This window comes from Polyodon spathula, chromosome 13, assembly GCF_017654505.1.
Source record: "Polyodon spathula isolate WHYD16114869_AA chromosome 13, ASM1765450v1, whole genome shotgun sequence".
Taxonomy (NCBI): domain Eukaryota; kingdom Metazoa; phylum Chordata; class Actinopteri; order Acipenseriformes; family Polyodontidae; genus Polyodon; species Polyodon spathula.
The window spans coordinates 15,578,145-15,597,203 of NC_054546.1; the positions used below are offsets into that span (position 1 = coordinate 15,578,145).

The 19,059-nt window shown below is 36.7% G+C and overlaps 1 protein-coding gene across 2 annotated transcripts in view; it reads left to right on the forward strand.

Moving 5' to 3' along the window:
- The window catches only part of LOC121325232 (insulin-degrading enzyme-like), a 41,056-nt gene that overhangs the window by 6,895 nt on the left and 15,102 nt on the right, over positions 1 to 19,059 (forward strand). The window contains exons 5-15 of one of the 2 annotated variants that reach the window (XM_041267614.1): positions 2,810 to 2,932; positions 3,904 to 4,016; positions 7,114 to 7,276; positions 7,557 to 7,649; positions 7,767 to 7,858; positions 8,465 to 8,545; positions 9,597 to 9,700; positions 12,128 to 12,230; positions 13,249 to 13,371; positions 13,624 to 13,706; positions 14,504 to 14,648. In XM_041267614.1, the coding sequence (XP_041123548.1) occupies positions 2,810 to 2,932; positions 3,904 to 4,016; positions 7,114 to 7,276; positions 7,557 to 7,649; positions 7,767 to 7,858; positions 8,465 to 8,545; positions 9,597 to 9,700; positions 12,128 to 12,230; positions 13,249 to 13,371; positions 13,624 to 13,706; positions 14,504 to 14,648 (1,223 nt within the window). Of the gene's footprint in view, positions 1 to 2,809; positions 2,933 to 3,903; positions 4,017 to 7,113; positions 7,277 to 7,556; positions 7,650 to 7,766; positions 7,859 to 8,464; positions 8,546 to 9,596; positions 9,701 to 12,127; positions 12,231 to 13,248; positions 13,372 to 13,623; positions 13,707 to 14,503; positions 14,649 to 17,166; positions 17,312 to 19,059 lie in introns of both variants that reach the window. The other variant, XM_041267615.1, reaches the window with a different exon arrangement.

The window sequence follows — 19,059 nt, forward strand, 5'->3', positions numbered from 1 at the left end:
ATGGCAACTCTTGCCATAGTCAGAGCCAAGGCTCTGTTGATAGGGCAAACCAAGACATCGAAAACATGTTGAGTACTTGGATGCAAATAAACTCAACTAAAAAATGGATGGAGGGATTGAAATTTGTGCAGTTCTTGAAGAACCATGCATACCATGAGGGGATCAAACAGCCTGTATGAGGCTATGTTCGGCACAACGGCTAAAATTGGTCTAAGAACCTCATCGATACCTCGTGGACTCTTGGGTGAAATAGAAACAGAAGAAGATCTGGAAAGACATGACAACAAAAACACAGAAAAGATGATGAAATGGAGGTTGAACCTGCGAATGAGGTTGAAGCAAAATGTCATGTTTGTAAAAGGGATTGTGGGAATGCCCATAGATGTTCAGAGTGCAGCCAGTCTGTGCATGCTGTGTGCAGTGAACGTGGGGCAGAAGAAGGGTATGGATGCATTGTCACGTGTAACCTGTGCGTTAAGAAGAGGAAAATTGCACAAAATAGAAGACTTGGGAGAGCAGGCAAAAAAGATGAAGAAGACTTCAGTATCTAAATTTCCACCTCGGTGTGGGTTATACAGTAAGGTTACATGTACTAGATGTTGATCGGGGCAGAAGCTGTGATAATGTTGGTTGAAGACGGAAAATACTATCAACTAGTTGCCAAAGAGGAAAAACTGAAGCAGCTATTCACTCTGAACCAGTTTTCAATCTGTGCTGAAATGATGGTTGTATGAATTCCTGTCAAAAGCTCCTGAGGGAAATCGTAACTCAAAATGTCACAGTAGACTCCCCTGCTGTAACATGTAGTGATGACTCGCCATTAAAAAGTTAAGATTGTATTAAAAGGGAATTTACAGTATTAGACAACTATGTGTTCTGTGTTCAGTTATGCTGTTTAAGTGGAAGGAGTTAAAATGTGAAATAGTGTACAGTCTTGTGTCTTATATATATATTTTTTTCATTTTATTATCGAGTTTCAAAATGGAAGTGATTTATAGCTTTGCAGAAATATTTTCAGGAATACAATCTGTATTTATTACCATGTTAACTAATTTGTTTATGGGTGTATTTTATTAGGCTATCCGGTTTCAAAATTAAAATGATTATAGCTTTAGATAAATTCACATTCTTCATAATCACTTGGAGACTGTGTATTAACCTGGCAGTGTACAAAATGCCTGTGTTTATGCACATTCTCCAAGGTTAATGCCAGCTATTCTACAGATTTACCGTAACGTATACAAGGGTCCCTTTAGGTTCTGTTTTTCTATTTTATTCCACCACTGTGACGCTTTGGTCTTAGCCCTGGGAGGCTTATGTAACTAACAGCCATCTTGGCTTGAAGGTACCCACTGGACCTGAAGACCACCTGGAGTCAAGATGGCTGCCCATCAGCTAGACTATAGAGCACAGGTGAAGCCAGTTACTTGTAACTGAAGAAGAGATAAAAGGACAGGCTGATGTGGTGTTGAGAGCGAAGAGGGATACATAGGAAGTAAAGATTTGTGAATATTTGATTTAATGTAATTTAATTTACTATTTTGTTTCCTTTTGCTGACATAAATAAGTGTGTCAGAAGACCCTAAAATGTACAACTGTGACATTCATTAAATTAGTGCTGGTAAGTGGCTGGCCATCCTGACGATTTTGTCACAACGACCCATAACTTTAAACACTGAATCATAAAAACTAAAAACGCAGGTATATCAATGTGAGTAAAACTAAAACATTAGAAAATTAGTCACAAAACAAACATTTATAACGATGAAGGCATTGACTGAATTTTTTGTATACTAAAAAATTGAGTAAGTATTGATTCAAGGCTTCAATGTGATGTGCTACAAGCATCTGTCTCTTTCTTGGCCTGCTGGAACATGAGCTTGTACAATACACTGGCTGCACCTATATATATATATATATATATATATATATATATGCAACCCTCCCCATAAAAATGGTTGGGATTTAATAGTATCAGATTAACATATGAAATGACACTCTACACAGCTCTTCCATTCTAGATTTAGATTCCCTTTTTTTTTTTTTCTGTACGCTGTAAGGATGCAGCAGGAAAGATAATTGATTCTCTGCTTTGCACCTGTTGTGTTGTTGAATTTTTTTCCAAAGCGACAGAGGCTGTTCAAAACAAATGTTAAGTGCTTCTGCTTTTGCGTTTTTGGGGTTACTGTTAGAATACTGGCTACAGGTAGTGTGTGTCAATTATACATTTTACTGGATAACCTACGTGTAAACTTAGGAGTTACACATGGTGTCCTATATACCCCAGCGTTTAACAGCTTGGATGTTTAATGTTAGTTATAGTTTTTACTGTGATTTATATCTGACTTGTGTATTTTCTTAGTTAGTACTCATCTGTCATATTTGAGGCATTCAGAGTTTTAATGTGCTATTCCAATTGTCTCATCTAAAAACACATTCTATTGCTATCCATGGAGTGTTAGCAAGAGTGTTTGGGGGATGTATTTAAACTTGAGCAATAGTATAAAATGTGCTTTTTTCTGCATATTGTGCTTGTGTAGGGACCATATAAAACCTTTTCTTTTTTCTCAAAGATAACACTTATGAAAACTGTGTATAGGAGAACCATAAGTAAATGTGAAAGAAAGAAAGAAATGCATTTCATGGTAGTGAAAAAATGAAAACATTTTCTAGTGATTTGAAGCTTGCAGCACTATTGTGTAACAAAAGTAACTGTGCAGTAAAATGGCACCATATATTGGAATTCCAAGAACTGAAGACCTTTTGAAGAATAGGTGTTAATTGGCATTTCTTATTTTTTTCCTAACAGGAAATAAGCTGACCTTGGAAACTCGCCCATCGAAAGAGGGTATAGATATCCGCCAGGAGCTTCTGAAGTTCCACTCAAACTCCTATTCCTCAAATCTCATGGCTCTGTGTGTGCTCGGGAGAGGTGAGTGAGAAAAATTAAGCAAGCTGCGTCGTCATCATCAAGGTTTAGATTTTGCAACCCGTGCTTGTACTGGTTAATTAATTAATCTCTAGCGAAGAAGATGACAAAAAACTGTAGTGCTTTTGGTCCAGATAATAGCAAGACAGTTTGTATTAGGGAAACGTGGTGTTTGATTTATGTCAAGCCAGTGGAAACCATTTTGAGGAGAATTTTGTATAGTATTCTTTGAGACAGTAAAACAGGTGTTCGGTGTCTGTTTTAAGGAAGTCATTTTTTATAATCTGTTTCTTTCAGCTGTTTTTTACATCTAGTAAGTTTTTGGTGAATCTGTGCAAACAGAAAAATACACCCAATATCTGGAGTCGCCTAAAAGTTCTTCATCCGGAAGAATGTTTGGAGGCAGAGCTTAACTAAAGTGCCAGCAAAGCCATGCACACCCACAGAACCATTTGATAAAGTCATTCCAAGCATGCAAATGATACTAGAACTGAAGTAATAGAAAGAATTTTCAATCGTCCTACTTGTTGATTTTTGCATATCCTTTTTATTTCACTGTTAAAGTAAAACTGTTATAATGGAATTTCTCAAAAGTACACATTGTCTGCTAGGTTCAGTAAAATATCCAGTTTTATTAATATCGGTAAAGTCGTATCGGCTAATAGATTTTCTGTTCTTGGTGTCCAGGTCGTTTGGAAGTAATTTTAACCTATGTAGTTTTTATTTTATTAGATGTATTTGGATTTTTTGTACATCACTATATGAGTGTTTTGAGATGTGAATAAAAATCACAGACTGTTTGGTCCAGGTCATATATTTATAATAACACTATATGGTGGTAGTTGCCCTGGGACAGAAAAACAGAAAAAAACCTTGAAGGACTTGAGGTTGAAAATATTGTGCAGGATATTTTAATCAGTCTGTCAGATGGATAATGGAACTGATGTTGGCCTGTTTTTAAATTTCCTTCCCAGAGTCCTTGGATGATTTGACCAGCATGGTTGTGAAGCTGTTTTCGGAGGTAGAGAACAAAAATGTCCCGGTTCCTGAGTTTCCAGAGCACCCTTTCCAAGAAGAGCACCTCAGGGTAAGACAGCCTCTGTGACTTTCTAATGAACTTCACAGTGAGGATAAATGTAACAGTGTTATAAATACATCCACAGCAGGGACAACTATAGGGAAAGGGGGGTTCAAATAAGTGCAAATGAGTAAATAAGAAATGAGGATAATAAGGATTGCCATCATAGTGGAGCCCAAACTATTCACACTGCACAGGAAAAGTGAATGGTTTTCAGCATGAAATGTTCAAATTGTATAAATGTAATGGTGCTTACGTTTAGTTTACTTCTCCCAAATGTCTAGCCATTCCTTGAACATCTTAAGCTAAACTAATATTGGCCACTAAATATGGCTGCAAAGAAAAGTCCTAGAGCAGACAACTTGTGGGTACCTACAGTAGCCAAATGGTATGCTCCATAGTGTGGGCTGTCATAGCAGGGCTGCTGGTACTCCTTTGAACTCAGTAGCGCCCCATATGACAAAAGGTGTCTACTTATGGAAGATATTTAATGCCAAAATTAAAAATGAATGAATGAATTATTTACTTATTAATTTCTTTATTTCCATATTATTTATTTATGTATTCATTTCTTTTTTACAATTTCCACTTTTGTTTTTTACATTTCACTCTGCGCTGTTACATTTCTGTGAATGCATTTCCTTTTCTGCTTTGCTTTTTACATTTTGAAGTCACCTTCTCATTTTCTTTTATATTTGACTTTGACAAAAGCACTTCTGTCAATCGGAGCCAGTGGGCGGTATCAATTACACCATTGGCAGGCAGAGATTGTTCCACCCCGCTCCAGGGAAATACAGCCAATGTCAATCTGACCTGTTTTCTCAGCCAGTCGTGTGTAAGCAGTGTTGCCAATTTAGCAAATTTATCACTAGATTTGGTGACTTTGAAAACGCGATGGAGATTTTATAAATGAGAATGCAACATCTAGATAATTTAGCTACTCTGAATGCAATCTGGTAATAAATAAATAATAATAAAAAAAAACCTATAAATTTAAAGCCCACCCCCATACTTTGATTTGCTTGTTTACTCCCAAACCAAGAGACCCGCTGCTGTTCCTATAGGCTGTAAAGACTGTCACTTTGGCAGCAGATGCACTGGATTCACCCATCGAATACAAAGCATTTTCAAAACTGATTCGCTGCTAGTTAGGATGGGACCAGCAAATCAGATGCTAGTTAAAACTTAAGCAGGAAAAGAACACGCCCACCTCTTGTCTTTGGCAGAAATACTGTAAACAGCAAGGCAACATTCAGTGCAGTTTCCTTGATAAAGTTAAATAATGTTATTAACAATGCATGTTACAAAAATGTAATTATTTAATCGACTATCCAGTATTTATCTCGATGTATATAATGAGGAATGGAATCTATATTTTTTAATTTAATTGTAGCAGCCCTAATATACAGTAACAATTTATTGTGTGTACTTTGTTAATATAGTATCAGTTGGTAATCCCTCCCATCCCTTTGACAGTTTTGACCAATCTGGAATCTTTTTACTGTGGGTCTAGTGACTGTTACCGAGGAGGAGTTGGCAACACTGTGTGTGAGTTACAAGATGGAGAAGTAAATGTTTATCCTTTTCCATGAGCAGTTCTTTCACTCAGACACCCCAAACAGGTTGGCCAAGTGGGAGGCAGTCAGACCAGACAGTATGTAATATTCTGTTGAGCTGACTGAAATATCCAAGCATGTACATCCAGGTTTGCCACTCTTCAGCACTCTTAATTTCCACAGTGGTATCCCACAGCATTGTGTTGTCAAGTACATAGAATTATTTGAAGACTGGCTAATGACAGGGACATCATCATTACCAGTAACAGCTGACACCTTAATCTCTCCAACAACCATTCTACACGGTACACAATGTCATTTTGAGACACAAAGTTTGCATCGCAAATGTGAACAGGTCTCTCTTTTTTTGTATTCTGCTTAGAGATACATGCATGAAAACTTATTATTCTATGACCCACGGGTCCTTACAATACTTTCTGAAAGTTTTATTGAAAAATATTGTTGTTTGGGCAAATTACAAGACATTATTTCACCTGAGTGATTGCAATGACATAATCCAAAATTATTCTCAGGGTCTTTATAAGCAATAATGGACACTTGGTTTATTTTCTCAAAATAAATATTTATAAAGTAATAGTTATTAATTTCATTATGATCAGTAATAAGGAAAAAAAAAAAGTACTTGATACATTTAACCCATGAAATAGTACATGCTTATTTATATCCACTCATTTTTTGATATTTATAAATGTTGTAAAAATATATTAAAACACGAGACTAATTGTTCTAATATAATTAAGTCTCATACATCAGATTTACAACGTTTCCCCCTTTTTTATTAGCTGTAAACAAGTCCCTGTGATGTTTTGTTTCTGTATTTGTCTCTGCCTGGCTGCTGTACACTGCCTCCTCTTTTTAACACTCGCTGCCCTCCTCAGTGACGCCACATGAAAACCAGGAAGTGAACGTCAGTCCCTCCCCTATGCAGTGATAAGTGTTTCAAGCCTGTACTTCAAAGTACGGTGGCCCTGTAAGCCATTAAATCAAAGTGCTTTTTTTATCGTGTTTACACGATCATGGTCCTAGAAGCCCACTTCAGTATGATTGTGTTAACAGTTCAGTCCCAGTTCTTTTAAAGGGTTAAAATTAAGTACTGAAATGACGCACTTGTATATGTGTTTCTGAACAAGTAAAATGATGACACTAGATTTGGCTGTTTTTCATGCTCTAAAAATGTAGTCAGACTCAATCGAATGCCACTACCAACAGCTATTGGATTAGTGTAATTGATACCGCCCTTTGGCTCTGATTGACAGACGTGCTTTTGTCAAAGTGAAATGTAAAAAGAAAACAAGAGGGTAACTTCGAAATGTAGCGCAGATTGAAACGTAAAAAGCAAAATGGAAATTGTTCAATTAATGGATGAATGAATAAATAAATATGGAAATAAATGAATAACTAAATATAGAAATAAATAAATACATGTCTGTGTTTTCATTCATTCATTTATTTTTAATTTTGGCATGTATTATCCTCCATATCTGCTTACGTTTTGTTTTAAGCTAATGTTTCCCCCCCCTTTTTTGTAGCAATTTTATAAGGTGGTGCCTATTAAGGATATCCGAAACCTGTATGTCACATTCCCCATCCCGGACCTTCAGAAGCATTACAAATCAAACCCGGGTCACTATCTGGGTCATCTCATTGGACATGAAGGACCTGGGAGCCTGCTTTCGGAGCTCAAATCCAAAGGTACAGTAACAGCCAGGAATACTGGAGATCAGTGCTGCTGCTTTTCAAACAGATTTCATCTTGTTAACCGTTCTGAGATACATGCTTCATATTGGTGTTATGGCTATTCTTCACGTTTTGTACCCAGCTGAATTGTGTGACTGTCTTGATTCATTTGGCACAAGTCTGCTCAGTTAGAGACGGGCCAGGGTTATACTAGAGAGGCAGTCTCATCCAAGTACAGTTCTTTGAGAGATGTGCCCCTTTACTGTGCAGTAATGGTTTCTATTTGTTTTCGAAGGCTGGGTAAATACCCTTGTTGGGGGTCAGAAAGAAGGGGCAAAGGGCTTCATGTTTTTCATCATCAACGTAGACCTGACTGAGGAAGGACTTTGTAAGTATGAGCACTGTGCAGTAATTATATAGAAGAGCACATCATGAAGTGCTGTCTGCATCAAATGTTTTTGGACAAAGACTTTTTTTTTGTTTTTTGTTTTTTTCCCCTCCACAGTACATGTTGAAGATATCATTTTTCACATGTTTCAGTACATCCAGAAGTTGCGCATTGAAGGACCTCAGGAGTGGGTTTTCCAGGAATGCAAGGTATACACCATAATAATCACAGTTTTTTATAAATCGTACATTTCTCTTAGAAGTGTTTTGATACCAATACTGCACTGAATTATGTATCTGTATCTTACAGGGGTTTTTCAAATAATTATGTGATTAATAGGAGACACAGTGAGTGGAATAGAGTTCCTTGCTGCTATTGCAAACAAAGTGTCTTATGAGACACATTTATTGTATTGATTATATATAATTTGATCCATAGCTATTAAGATGTTGAAAAAGACTTCTCGTCCAAATGTTTGTCATTGATTTTTTTTTTTTTTTTTTTTTTTTTTTTTTTGTATTTCTAAATCAAAAATTTGAGAGAAACTTATAAAATGCATTGAGGATGTACACAGTTAATGATTTTAATCTTGTATTCTGTTAAACCAGGCATTTGATCACATGACTACAACTTTTAGGCCGTTGACGTTATAAAATTGCCTAATCCTTGAGCTCTAAAGATTACTTGGTTGTCATGACAGAATGACTAACATGAATATTCCCCATGCTAAATTGCATATGAATAAAGTCCAGTTTTAGAGTCCCCTGAGCAGCTGTTGAAACGTTTTTTAATCTGTTGTTTTGTTTGTCTTTCAGGATTTGAATACTGTGGCATTTAGGTTTAAAGATAAGGAGCGCCCCCGTGGGTACACTTCAAAAGTAGCTGGGCTACTGCATGTAGGTTCGATGTTTTTAATCAACGTTATTTTTTTGTTGCTACTTTGGAGATCCTGCTGCAAAATGGATATCCTACCCCTACTGTTGCTTCCATTTAACATATTAAAAATATCTTTCCTGAAATAACATACAGAAGTATGTGCAGCTCTTTTAAGTATGACAAAATGTGTGTTTGCTTACATTGTGTATCTGCTTGTATTTTACAATCATGTACATGCAGCATTATTTTTAAAGGGGGCAAAATCAAGAACTATGTAGCTGGTTTTCAGACCAGTGACGATGGAATATTCAAAGGAGTAGATCAGACAAAGTGCACAACACTTAATTGCAAGATATGTAGAAGCAGCTAGTAAAATTAATATAAGAATCATTAGATAAAGTGATTTCTCATTTTTTTTGTTTAATTTATTTTCATATTTCTAAATATTCAAAGGGGACATGTTTGTTTCTTTTACTTACTCACAAAGTGACCTAGTGTCTATAGCAGGTTTTCAAAACTTCTCTATTATGCTGCCTGTTTTTATTTTTATCCTGCTGTTTCTGGTAGGTAAAATGTTAAGAGCTCTAAAAACCTAAGAAAATCAATCAAATAGGCAAATGCTTCAGCTGTGGTTTTAATATCTGAAAGCAAAGATTTCTCTCATAGATCATAGGAGTATTTGAAACTAGTTAGCTTCCTTTATTTGTGCATGCTTTAGCCACAATATTCTTTTTGCAGTAGGGGTCAGTATAACACTGTTGCTTGTAGGAACAACATTCATGATGGGTACAAAATTCTACTGCTTTTTTGATATGTTGTATCAAAACCTGTTATAAAAAGTGCGTTGGGCCATTCCATGACAATGTATCATTTGCGTTACTGGCTTTTTGATGATCAAAGTATTAGAATAGACTTAAAACCTCACATTTGACTTGTCGTTGGTCTCGTACTGATTTTTCACTGTATCAAACCTTACTGTTCATGAAATGCCCTTCTAGCTTGTTCAATGTACTGTGTTTTTCTAACCCCCTGTCTGTAGACTGTAAGCACTGATCTGTCCTCCTGTTTCAGTATTATCCTCTTGAGGAGGTGCTTGCTGCAGAGTACCTGCTGGAAGACTTCAGGCCTGACCTCATTGAAATGGTGCTGGATAAACTGAGACCAGAGAACATGAGGTCAGTCTGCCCAGGTTTCCCTTAATACCAGTGTGTGTGTGCTTTAGGTATGGGTCGGTTATCTTTGCAGTGGCTTTAAAGAAGTATCAAATAACAAAACAAGCAAACTTTTAAAGCTAAACGGGAAATACAATTACAAATTTGTGTTAGGTGCTTGCTTTAAGAATAGCAACACCATCAAAACAGTAATCGATATTTTAGAATATTCACACTCAATCTGTGTTGTTTTTGGTAAGTATAGGTAAACTAATTTGTAATAGTTTTGTCACAGATTTTATTTAGCACTTTCTTTTAAATTAATTCCAGCTACAGTGGGTATTGCATTTTAAGTGTTTGTCTCTCTTCTTTTTTTTAACGTAATGTCTTTTAAAGCAGCTGTACCAGAATATAAAATAGTTACAGCCTCCTTCAGGTAAGTTGCAGGTGGAAATCTGAAGCAATGTTTGTTCTCCTGAATGACCAGTTGACCTGAAACTGACTTGAGATGCTGTATATTGCAAAACTAAATACATGCTCATAATGGCCCTGTACCCTTTTCAACCTGGTGCATGATCAGAAGGTGTTGCTGTACTGCGGTGAGGAGAACCAACCGCAGTCTTATTTAGATTGCAGTCTGGGCACAGCCTGATCCTGCTTATAAACTTTTCTCTGTCACAAATGTCTTGTCATACAAGCTTTAAAATGCTACATAGCAAAATTAAGTTGTACGTTAATTGTCTTTGTAGAGAAGCCCCGAGTTTGGCATTTACAAAGTAATAGGAAGCTACTTCTATAGCCGGTGATCTTATTCTTTTAATGTGGCATGCTTTTCTAGAGCAACTCTAGTAAGATCCTTTTAAATCTCTCAGGAGTGCAAACTGGTCTTTTATTTCTCTGTTCTTGTAATTTAATCCTATCCAAGGTAACAACAGCAGAGCATGATAATGAGCATGGTTAATTGAAAAATACAGCTGGACCCCACTCGGCAGTAGGCAGTTCATTAAATGCTGTAACCAATATGCAGTAACTGATATCTCCCTTAAGGGTATACGTTGTCCAAAATGTGCACAATGTGTAAGTCTACAAAGAGTGTTAAATTGTGCGCCTTGATTCCTGACTAGTTAGTAACCATAGTTTGTGTGTGTGTCTAGAAACAGACACACAGGTCCCCAAGGTGAGCCATGTGATACGCAGGGTTAGTCTTAAAATCAGGGGAGTGCAGATTTGCGTTCTGGCTGTGCAAAGTCTTTGCTGGGGATTGCGGAGGCTCTACAGTGGACCCTACCGACCAGGTGCCTAGTGAGCAGAGGCGAACTCCTGTCGGGCTGGCCTTTGTCCTCCAGAGGCCAGTAGCTCACTGACATCCTCTCTCTCGAGTTTCTGGGTGTAGAAGAGGAAGCTGACTCGGTCGTCGGATGAGAGGATACCCACTGAACCTTCAGTTCTCCTGAGCTGTGTGTGGAATTGCTTGTGTTCCTCCTAATTGGTTTTCTAAAATGGGGAGTGTACAGAGCCCTACATCCCAACACATTTTTAATGAATAACGGGCATCTGCTGAAAATGGAAGTACCTGATAGAATAGGGCTGTGTATAGAAAAGCTATATCTCTCCATTACGAATGCTTTCACTCCATTACTAAGTGATATATATATTGAAGTTTTATATTTTATATATATATATATATATATATATATATATATATATATATATATATATATATATATATATATATATATATATATATATATATATATATATATATATATATATATATATATATATATATATATATATATATATATATATATATATATATATATATATATATATATATGTATATTGGTCTCTCTCTTTCTGGGTCAGGCTGCAGCTAGAGCCTTTTACAAGCAGTCCTATTATAGGCCATTATCAAAAGAATCATGATGTGAATATTTAATATCTGCTGCAGTCTCTTACGCTATGCAGATATTCATTTGTGGTTCAGATACCAGTTGGGCAGCCTGCTCTCTAATCTATGTCGTACAGGCTTGTGCCTGCAGTGTGTCAAATAAAATTGCTGTTTGCAAAAGCTCTGAACAAAGCAGACTGAAATCCTTTTTTTCATTTTTTTTTTTCATACTTGTGTTGAACAGAAAATAATGTAACCTGAAGCATTTGGTTATGTAGAGTCAGAACACCTGTTTATTATTCCTAGCTGGATGTAGTGGAGGCAGTTGTCCTCAATACATGGCACACACACATTTTACAAGCATCTGAAGAACTACATAATTTTCTGTGGAGTACAAACCAGGCCCAGCCTTGCTTAGTTGAGGTCAAGCGGCAGACTCCTAATTCCCTAATCTTTCTTTTTGGCTCAAAGGCGATGTGGTGGCAGTACAACACAGTATATGTATGTGTGTAAGATCTGCATTAAATCACCTTTCTGTTTTTTATTGTTGTTTGTTTTAGGGTGGCAGTAGTTTCTAAATCATTTGAAGGACAAACTGATAAGACAGAAGAATGGTATGGGACACATTACAAGCAGGAAGCTATCCCAGAAGAGACCATCAAGGTGAGATGTGCTTGGAATTGGAATTTGATTACATGAGCCAGCAGAGAGAGAAAGTGCCCAGTGAAGTTTCCATTCAGTGTGACTATCCAGTCCCTCTGTCTGTCACCAAATTAATGTGGAACTGTTTCTTGTAATCCAAGGCTTTGTGATTGAAATTCAGGTGCAGGCTTTCAGGTAGCACATGTTGGTTTTAATTGCATCATTGTAATTGAAGGATAAGTAAATAAAAACTGTTATAATCTTATAATATGTGGATAAGTACTGTAATTGCATCTCAACCCATACTTTCCCAGAATTTTCTGTATGTCTTTTAAACTACTGGCATTTGTCTATTTACAAAAATTCCAAGTACTGAAAATGTGCCTTTTTGAAATTCACATACGAGAAGACCAAGAAAAGGAAAACACAACAAAGAAAACTTAATTTTATTTTATTAATTTAATTTTAATTTTATTTCTCCTGAGTAAAAGTTGATGATTTATGACAATCGTGATTATGTTTTTAAAAAATATCTCTGAGATATGGACAACACAGGAAATAAGACATTTTAATATAATAATTATCCATTCAATGACATTAAGTAATTGTACCCTATGCTGGTGAAGGGCACAATGTGGTCTGTATAAGATCTGTTGCATCCGTAAGATGTGCTGCATTCCCTCACCAGACCTGTGGTCAGTTGTAATCTATAATAACAATTACAGCAGCACTGTTTGCTGGAATTATAATTAAAATACTATTCAGTTCAACTACAGTTATTCTGCAGTAATTATACTACTAGATAACATCAACTACACACATTAACACATTTACTCTATTCTAAATAACCAAGCAATAAATCACAAATAGACAATTGTATGGTATATTTACTACAGTTATGCAGGTGTGCCAATGTTCAATTACAGTGACATTATAATTGACCCCAGGTCTGCCCCTCATGCCAACTTAAATGTTGTCGAGGATCCCATTAAGTCAGCTTTAAGAAATGTAACTTTTTGTTTGTTTTGTTTTGATGTAGAAATGGCAAAATGCTGACCTAAATGGAAAGTTTAAGCTCCCCATGAAGAATGAATTTATCCCTACGAACTTTGAAATTTATCCCCTGGAAAAGGATGCTCCTTTATTCCCTTCTCTTATAAAGGTACAGGACGTTGTTCACAGAATCTGTTCAGTGCATTTGTAATGCAAATGACCTGGAAATTGTGCGTATTCTACTGTAAAGGTTTATATGTGAAACTGAAAATGTAAAGAGTTTGTCTATTACCCTGGTCTTTACTTATAACTTCACGTTTAAAAGGGCCTATAAAACAAACCATTTGGGTGAAACTTTTTACTCTAACTGGATGTACGATTGAACACTGCAATTTTAATACACATGCACCTTTCACTACAGGACACTGCAATGAGCAAAGTGTGGTTTAAACAGGATGACAAATTCTTCCTGCCAAAAGCTTGCCTCAACTTTGAGTTTTTCAGGTATGTACACGGCACTAATTCTTGCAGCTACCACTTTGTTGGAGTGAATGTGCTATTCCATATTTAGGAAGGTATATATATATTGTACAAGGACATGCATGTTATTGTGTCTCATCAAGCTGTCCTGTAACTGCTAGATGTTGTAGAATCCTTATGCTTTATCAGTATCACTTTACTGATGGGACTAGGTGGGGAGGTGGGGGGAGTGGGGGGCATTTTTTTTTTCTTTGTCGGGTTGGATTGTTAAATCGGTGATCTCATTTTAAAATTGATTGTATTTTACATTGCACTTTTGATTTTTCTTTTTATGATATAAAATGTTTAAAAGGTGGCCTCAATTGCTATGATTTTCTTGCTAGATTGTTTTGCAAGACTGGCTCATGCTTAAGCTGTCCAGTTTAAACCATGTTACTTGTTGACTGAACTAAAAATATATTTGGCTTAGGGTTAAATGTGAAATGCAAGGTATAGGCCAAGTACCGTAAAGTGTATTTTAATGATCCGAACAGTGGCAGATCTGAACAGAAGCCTTTTTAACTCTGTATCAGTCCTGCTTGTGTTTTCAACCAGGGTGATTTGTTAATCCACGTAAATAATACTACATGCAACAGACATACAGTACAAGGACTGCATGAAAACAGGTTTAAAAATTCAGTTTAGATCATTAAAATAGACCAGCTTGTATTTTAATGGAGACATGTGTATGTCTTATTTATGGTCCAGTGATGTGGGATTGAAAACCCACACAGGATGGGTGGGGGGGGGAATACATCTTAATTGTGACATTCTCTTTTCAGCCCATTTGCTTATGTGGATCCATTGCATTGTAACATGGCCTATTTGTACCTTGAGCTCCTTAAAGATTCTCTCAATGAGTATGCATATGCAGCAGAGTTAGCTGGCTTGAGCTATGACCTTCAAAATACCATCTATGGAATGTATGTAAGTACTCAAACATAATCTGATTAGTTGAAGAAACAAGAAGTGATTTCTGTTTTCCATGATGGTTTGAAAGGTTTTGAAAGTGGCGATTTATTTAGAGTTGCCAGCAGAATAATTCATATCAAAGTATAAGATGGATAAACTGATTTTGGAGGCAAATGATGAATTGATATATTTTGACACGCTGACCAGTCACGATCTTGGCTCTTCAAAGTAAGGATACGGTTTTGTCACGGAAATCATGAAAATTATGAATTTGAACAGAAGTCCATGAAATCTTGGAAATGGATGCAAAAGTACATTTGGTTAGGCACTGCCTTTATTTCCTTTAAAATGCGGCATGTCATACACTGAAAATACAATGTGATTGTCTGTCTGTAAATTGTTTGGTTGTGTATGTAACAACATTTACATTTAGCTATATGTAGGTCAGTGAGATTTGCATTTTGTAGCTGAGCGACCATGTAAATGAACACAGATCGTATGGTTCTGTAAACTCTCGGTTGTGATTTTCACATACATACAACTCTTGTTAATTAGTTTTTTTAAAACAAAAAAGTGGGCTTGCATCTTTATAAAATATTAATGAAATTTCTTGATACTTTTTTTCATATAATGTAGTGCACCCAATTAGTCTGAAAATAATTACTCACTTTCTCTAAAACTAAACATTGCTAAACAACATACTTTAGATTGTCTTTGAACAGCTTTTTTTTAAAATGTCCTGCTAACTGTAGATAAAATGAGAGGTTTATCTCTTAATTGTCTTTTTTTCTTATCTTTGTAATGCCCTGCGTCTTGGACACTGTGCTGTCTGTGTGATTTGACCTTTCAACTCTGTTTTTTTGTTTTTTATTTTTAAAGGGGCAGTGCTCTTTAGGCTACTCAAACAACCAATTTAAATGTCTTGTTCTTATGATTGCCAGACGTGCACAAAGAATTTCAGACACTGTTTTGCTATGCGGTGTGAAAGCCTGCATCATACAGTATTCTAAAAAAACAAACAATGTTACGTTGGTGTGAAAGGACCTTTAAGTTTTGTTCTCTAAAGTAACATTTAAACTCGCCAGCAGTCAAAAGCAGTAGTCTTTATATTATTTTTTTTGTGTACTATGTAAAAGCTCTTGTGTATGTTGGACGTTTCCGTCAATTCTTGATTTTTTTTCCGTAACTTGCCCGTGAAATGTACTAAAAATCACCTTGACAAAATTGTATCCTTAACTATAAGTATTCATTTTGGGGTGAGCTACATCCGTTCATTAAGTTCACCCAGCTTTACTACCAAATTGTCCATTGCCATTGAAAATACTTTCTCAATTGGCTATGTAAGTGTGTGGTTTAGTTTTTTGTTTACCTCCCTCTAATAAAATAGTTAAAAATCAGATTATTTAATAGATGAGCAGCCTTATAAAAAACTATAAAAAAAAAAAAAAAAAAAAAAAAAAACCCTGATAAAGATGTGTTGGTATTACATTTCACACTGTTATTTGTCATAGTTTTTTGCTTAAAAGATGGTATATGGGGCTCCCAAGTGGCGCACCTGCAAAGGCACTCCGCATGGAGCGCAGGATGTGCCCTATAGCCTGTTGGTCGTCGAATCGTGTCCAGGCTATTCCATTGCCGACCGTGGACAAGACCTCCCACAATTGGCCGAGCATCGCCCGGGTGGGGAGGGCTCAAGTTCGCCAGTGAGTCCTCTGCTTACCACACACCAGTGACCCCTGTAGACTGGCCGGGTGCCTGCTTGCTTACCCTTTAAGCTGCCCAGAACTGCGTTGTCCTCCGAGAACCTGCCCATTCTGGAATCCGGCATGGTTTTCTGCCTAAAATCAGTGGCATTCTGACTGCAATCCGGCACCATATAACGTTTTGGTAAATGTTCAGCTTTTTTGAGAAGCACAAACTGTACAATTCACAGTTGTGCCAAGAGGACTTGTTTTTTGTACTAGTTTTAAACTTGGAAAAGAAAAATCACATGACCTGGGGCAGGATTGCATAAATCAATTCAGATTTAAATTGCTTTTAGGCAGAAGAGACTTTAAAACCGTGCTGGATTCCAGAATAGGCAGGTTCCGGATTGTAGAGGGTATCGCACCATTCACTTTAATAGGGATTTGGTCAGGATGCAAAAATCATGCTGATTTATACAGAATGTCGATATGTAGAGGAGTTGGATTAGATTAGTTTAACTTTGTGTGTGTGTGTACTGATGGTTGGACATTCTTAAAATTAAGTGTTGGTAATGTCATAACCCAACCAAATCCTGTCATCCATGGATTTTGATTCACCAAAATGGAAAAGAGAAACCTCTTTCTTAGGTTCTTGAGCTAGAATTCCTTTTTCCTGATCACCCCCCATCCTTCTTCACCCACCCTCCTCCCATTGACTTGTAAGCTGGTCATTAAGCTGCATATACATACTCTTCAGTTAGTTTCCTCATCCAGACTGGAGATAGCGCACCCACACCAAAACAAAAAACCCAAACATGTCTCTTTTTTTTTTGCTTTATTTTTGTTAGTCACTACCTATATGCCGACCCTCTCCATTGCAACATGACTTACCTGTTTCTCAGGTTATTGAAGGATGATTTAAAAGAGTATACCTATGCAGCACGGCTCTCAGGCTTGGTCTATACTGTAGCTTCAGGAATGAATGCAGTCCTTGTAAGTAGACACACGGGGGGAAAGGAGGGGAGGCAGCTTGAGACTGGAGTGTTGGAAGAATGCACTTGCTGCCTGCAGTTCACTGTAGGTTTGTTGTCAGCCCTTTGCTTTCATCAGTGTAACCTGTCTGACACTGCGCTGTACACAACAGCTGTGTGCATGTTAAAACATGAGGGAGGGTCTCTTTCTCTGAGCTGTGTTTTAAGGTGCTGCCTTGTGGTTTTCTTTCCTTTTCTATGTGCTTTCCTGCTACTGCTTCAACAACTAAACGTATCCAAGTTTTCATTTTCCAGGAGTGTGCAGACTTTAATGGGCTCCCTCTGTCTTTGTGAGGTGCCACTGGCTGATTTGATAGCCACTCATTATTAGAAGAATATATTTGTTCTTTGCTTGTAAAGTCCCACTTTTTAGAAGTACCATGTGCATTGCAGGTGTGGAAAGTTTAAACTGGTACTCGAGCACTTCTTGTGCTTTAGGTCAGCTCAGTGTTTTGGCCACAAGCTACTGCATGTTACTTCAAATCTGGATTTCCCAAATTGAAGTAAAGTAGTCTTCAGCAAGAAATGAAATGCATTTTAAAGGCTTGTTCCACTTCTTTAACTGAACTGTTGGGGCATTCAATTGGAACAAATGCGCTGTTGCATTTCACTATGACATGTTCCTTAGTTTTTCTAGAATAATTTGAAATATTAGGTGTAAGGAAAATACTTAGCATATTCTATATTTTGATAAACTTGAAATCTAAATGAAAGGATGCAAGTTGGTGACCCTAACATTGTCATGTCCATTGTGCATGTTCCAGTGAAGGCAACATGTCTGGCACTTGCTGGATTCTGCTGTATTAAACTCCCCGGAGGACTGAATGTTGGATTCTAGCCAAACATCAGGAGGCATGATGACTCAGACAAGCGGAAAATGCAAATTTAATGCATGAAAAAATAAATAGCAGCTGCTACATGTCTCACAAACCACAAGGTGGTGCATGCACAGTAAAAGTTTTGATGCAGTTTGACAGTTGATATAGCACTGTTTTCATTTAATGCAGATTTATGATAATTCTATTAAAGAAATAAAGCAAACCAAGTTAAAAAAAAAAAATCTTTATGCAGTATCTGTATCGTCATTATTTCATTTAGTTTTATAGCCAGATATATACAGTATGCAAAATACACAAGTCTTGTCTGTGCCAATAGACTCAGTGTTTCTTATAAACACGTAGAGAGAAGCACTGCATGTTAACAAGACCGGTTTTCTTTATTATTTTTACTCCTACTCGCATGGTATTCAAATCCTCCTTATATGGAGGAGTATCACTGCTGTACAATGCAGGGAGTAAACAGCAGTTGTATCTATAGGTGCACATGACTGAATTCAGTATGCATTATTTTAGCTTAATAGGGAGCTTCTACACAGCAGATGGAGTTCTGTGCGGTTTGGTGATAGGAACAGTAACACTCACAGTGGTGGATGGAGGGACAGTAGGGATAGCATTTTTTTATGTATTTTTCTCCACTACAGAAACAAACTACTACCAATTTAGTTTTAAAGCTTTAAAATGTATTTACTTCTATAATTCAGCTGAAAACAGGATTTATACAAAAAATGTAAAGCAATCTGAACAGGAGTAAAGGCTTGTTTTCAGTGTTTCATGTCATGGCAATAATATAGCTTGACCATTTACAGAGCTGTTTCAGCTACCTGTCAACTTAGGTTTTTACTGTGTAATTGTTAGGGAAAGTGGAGCATAA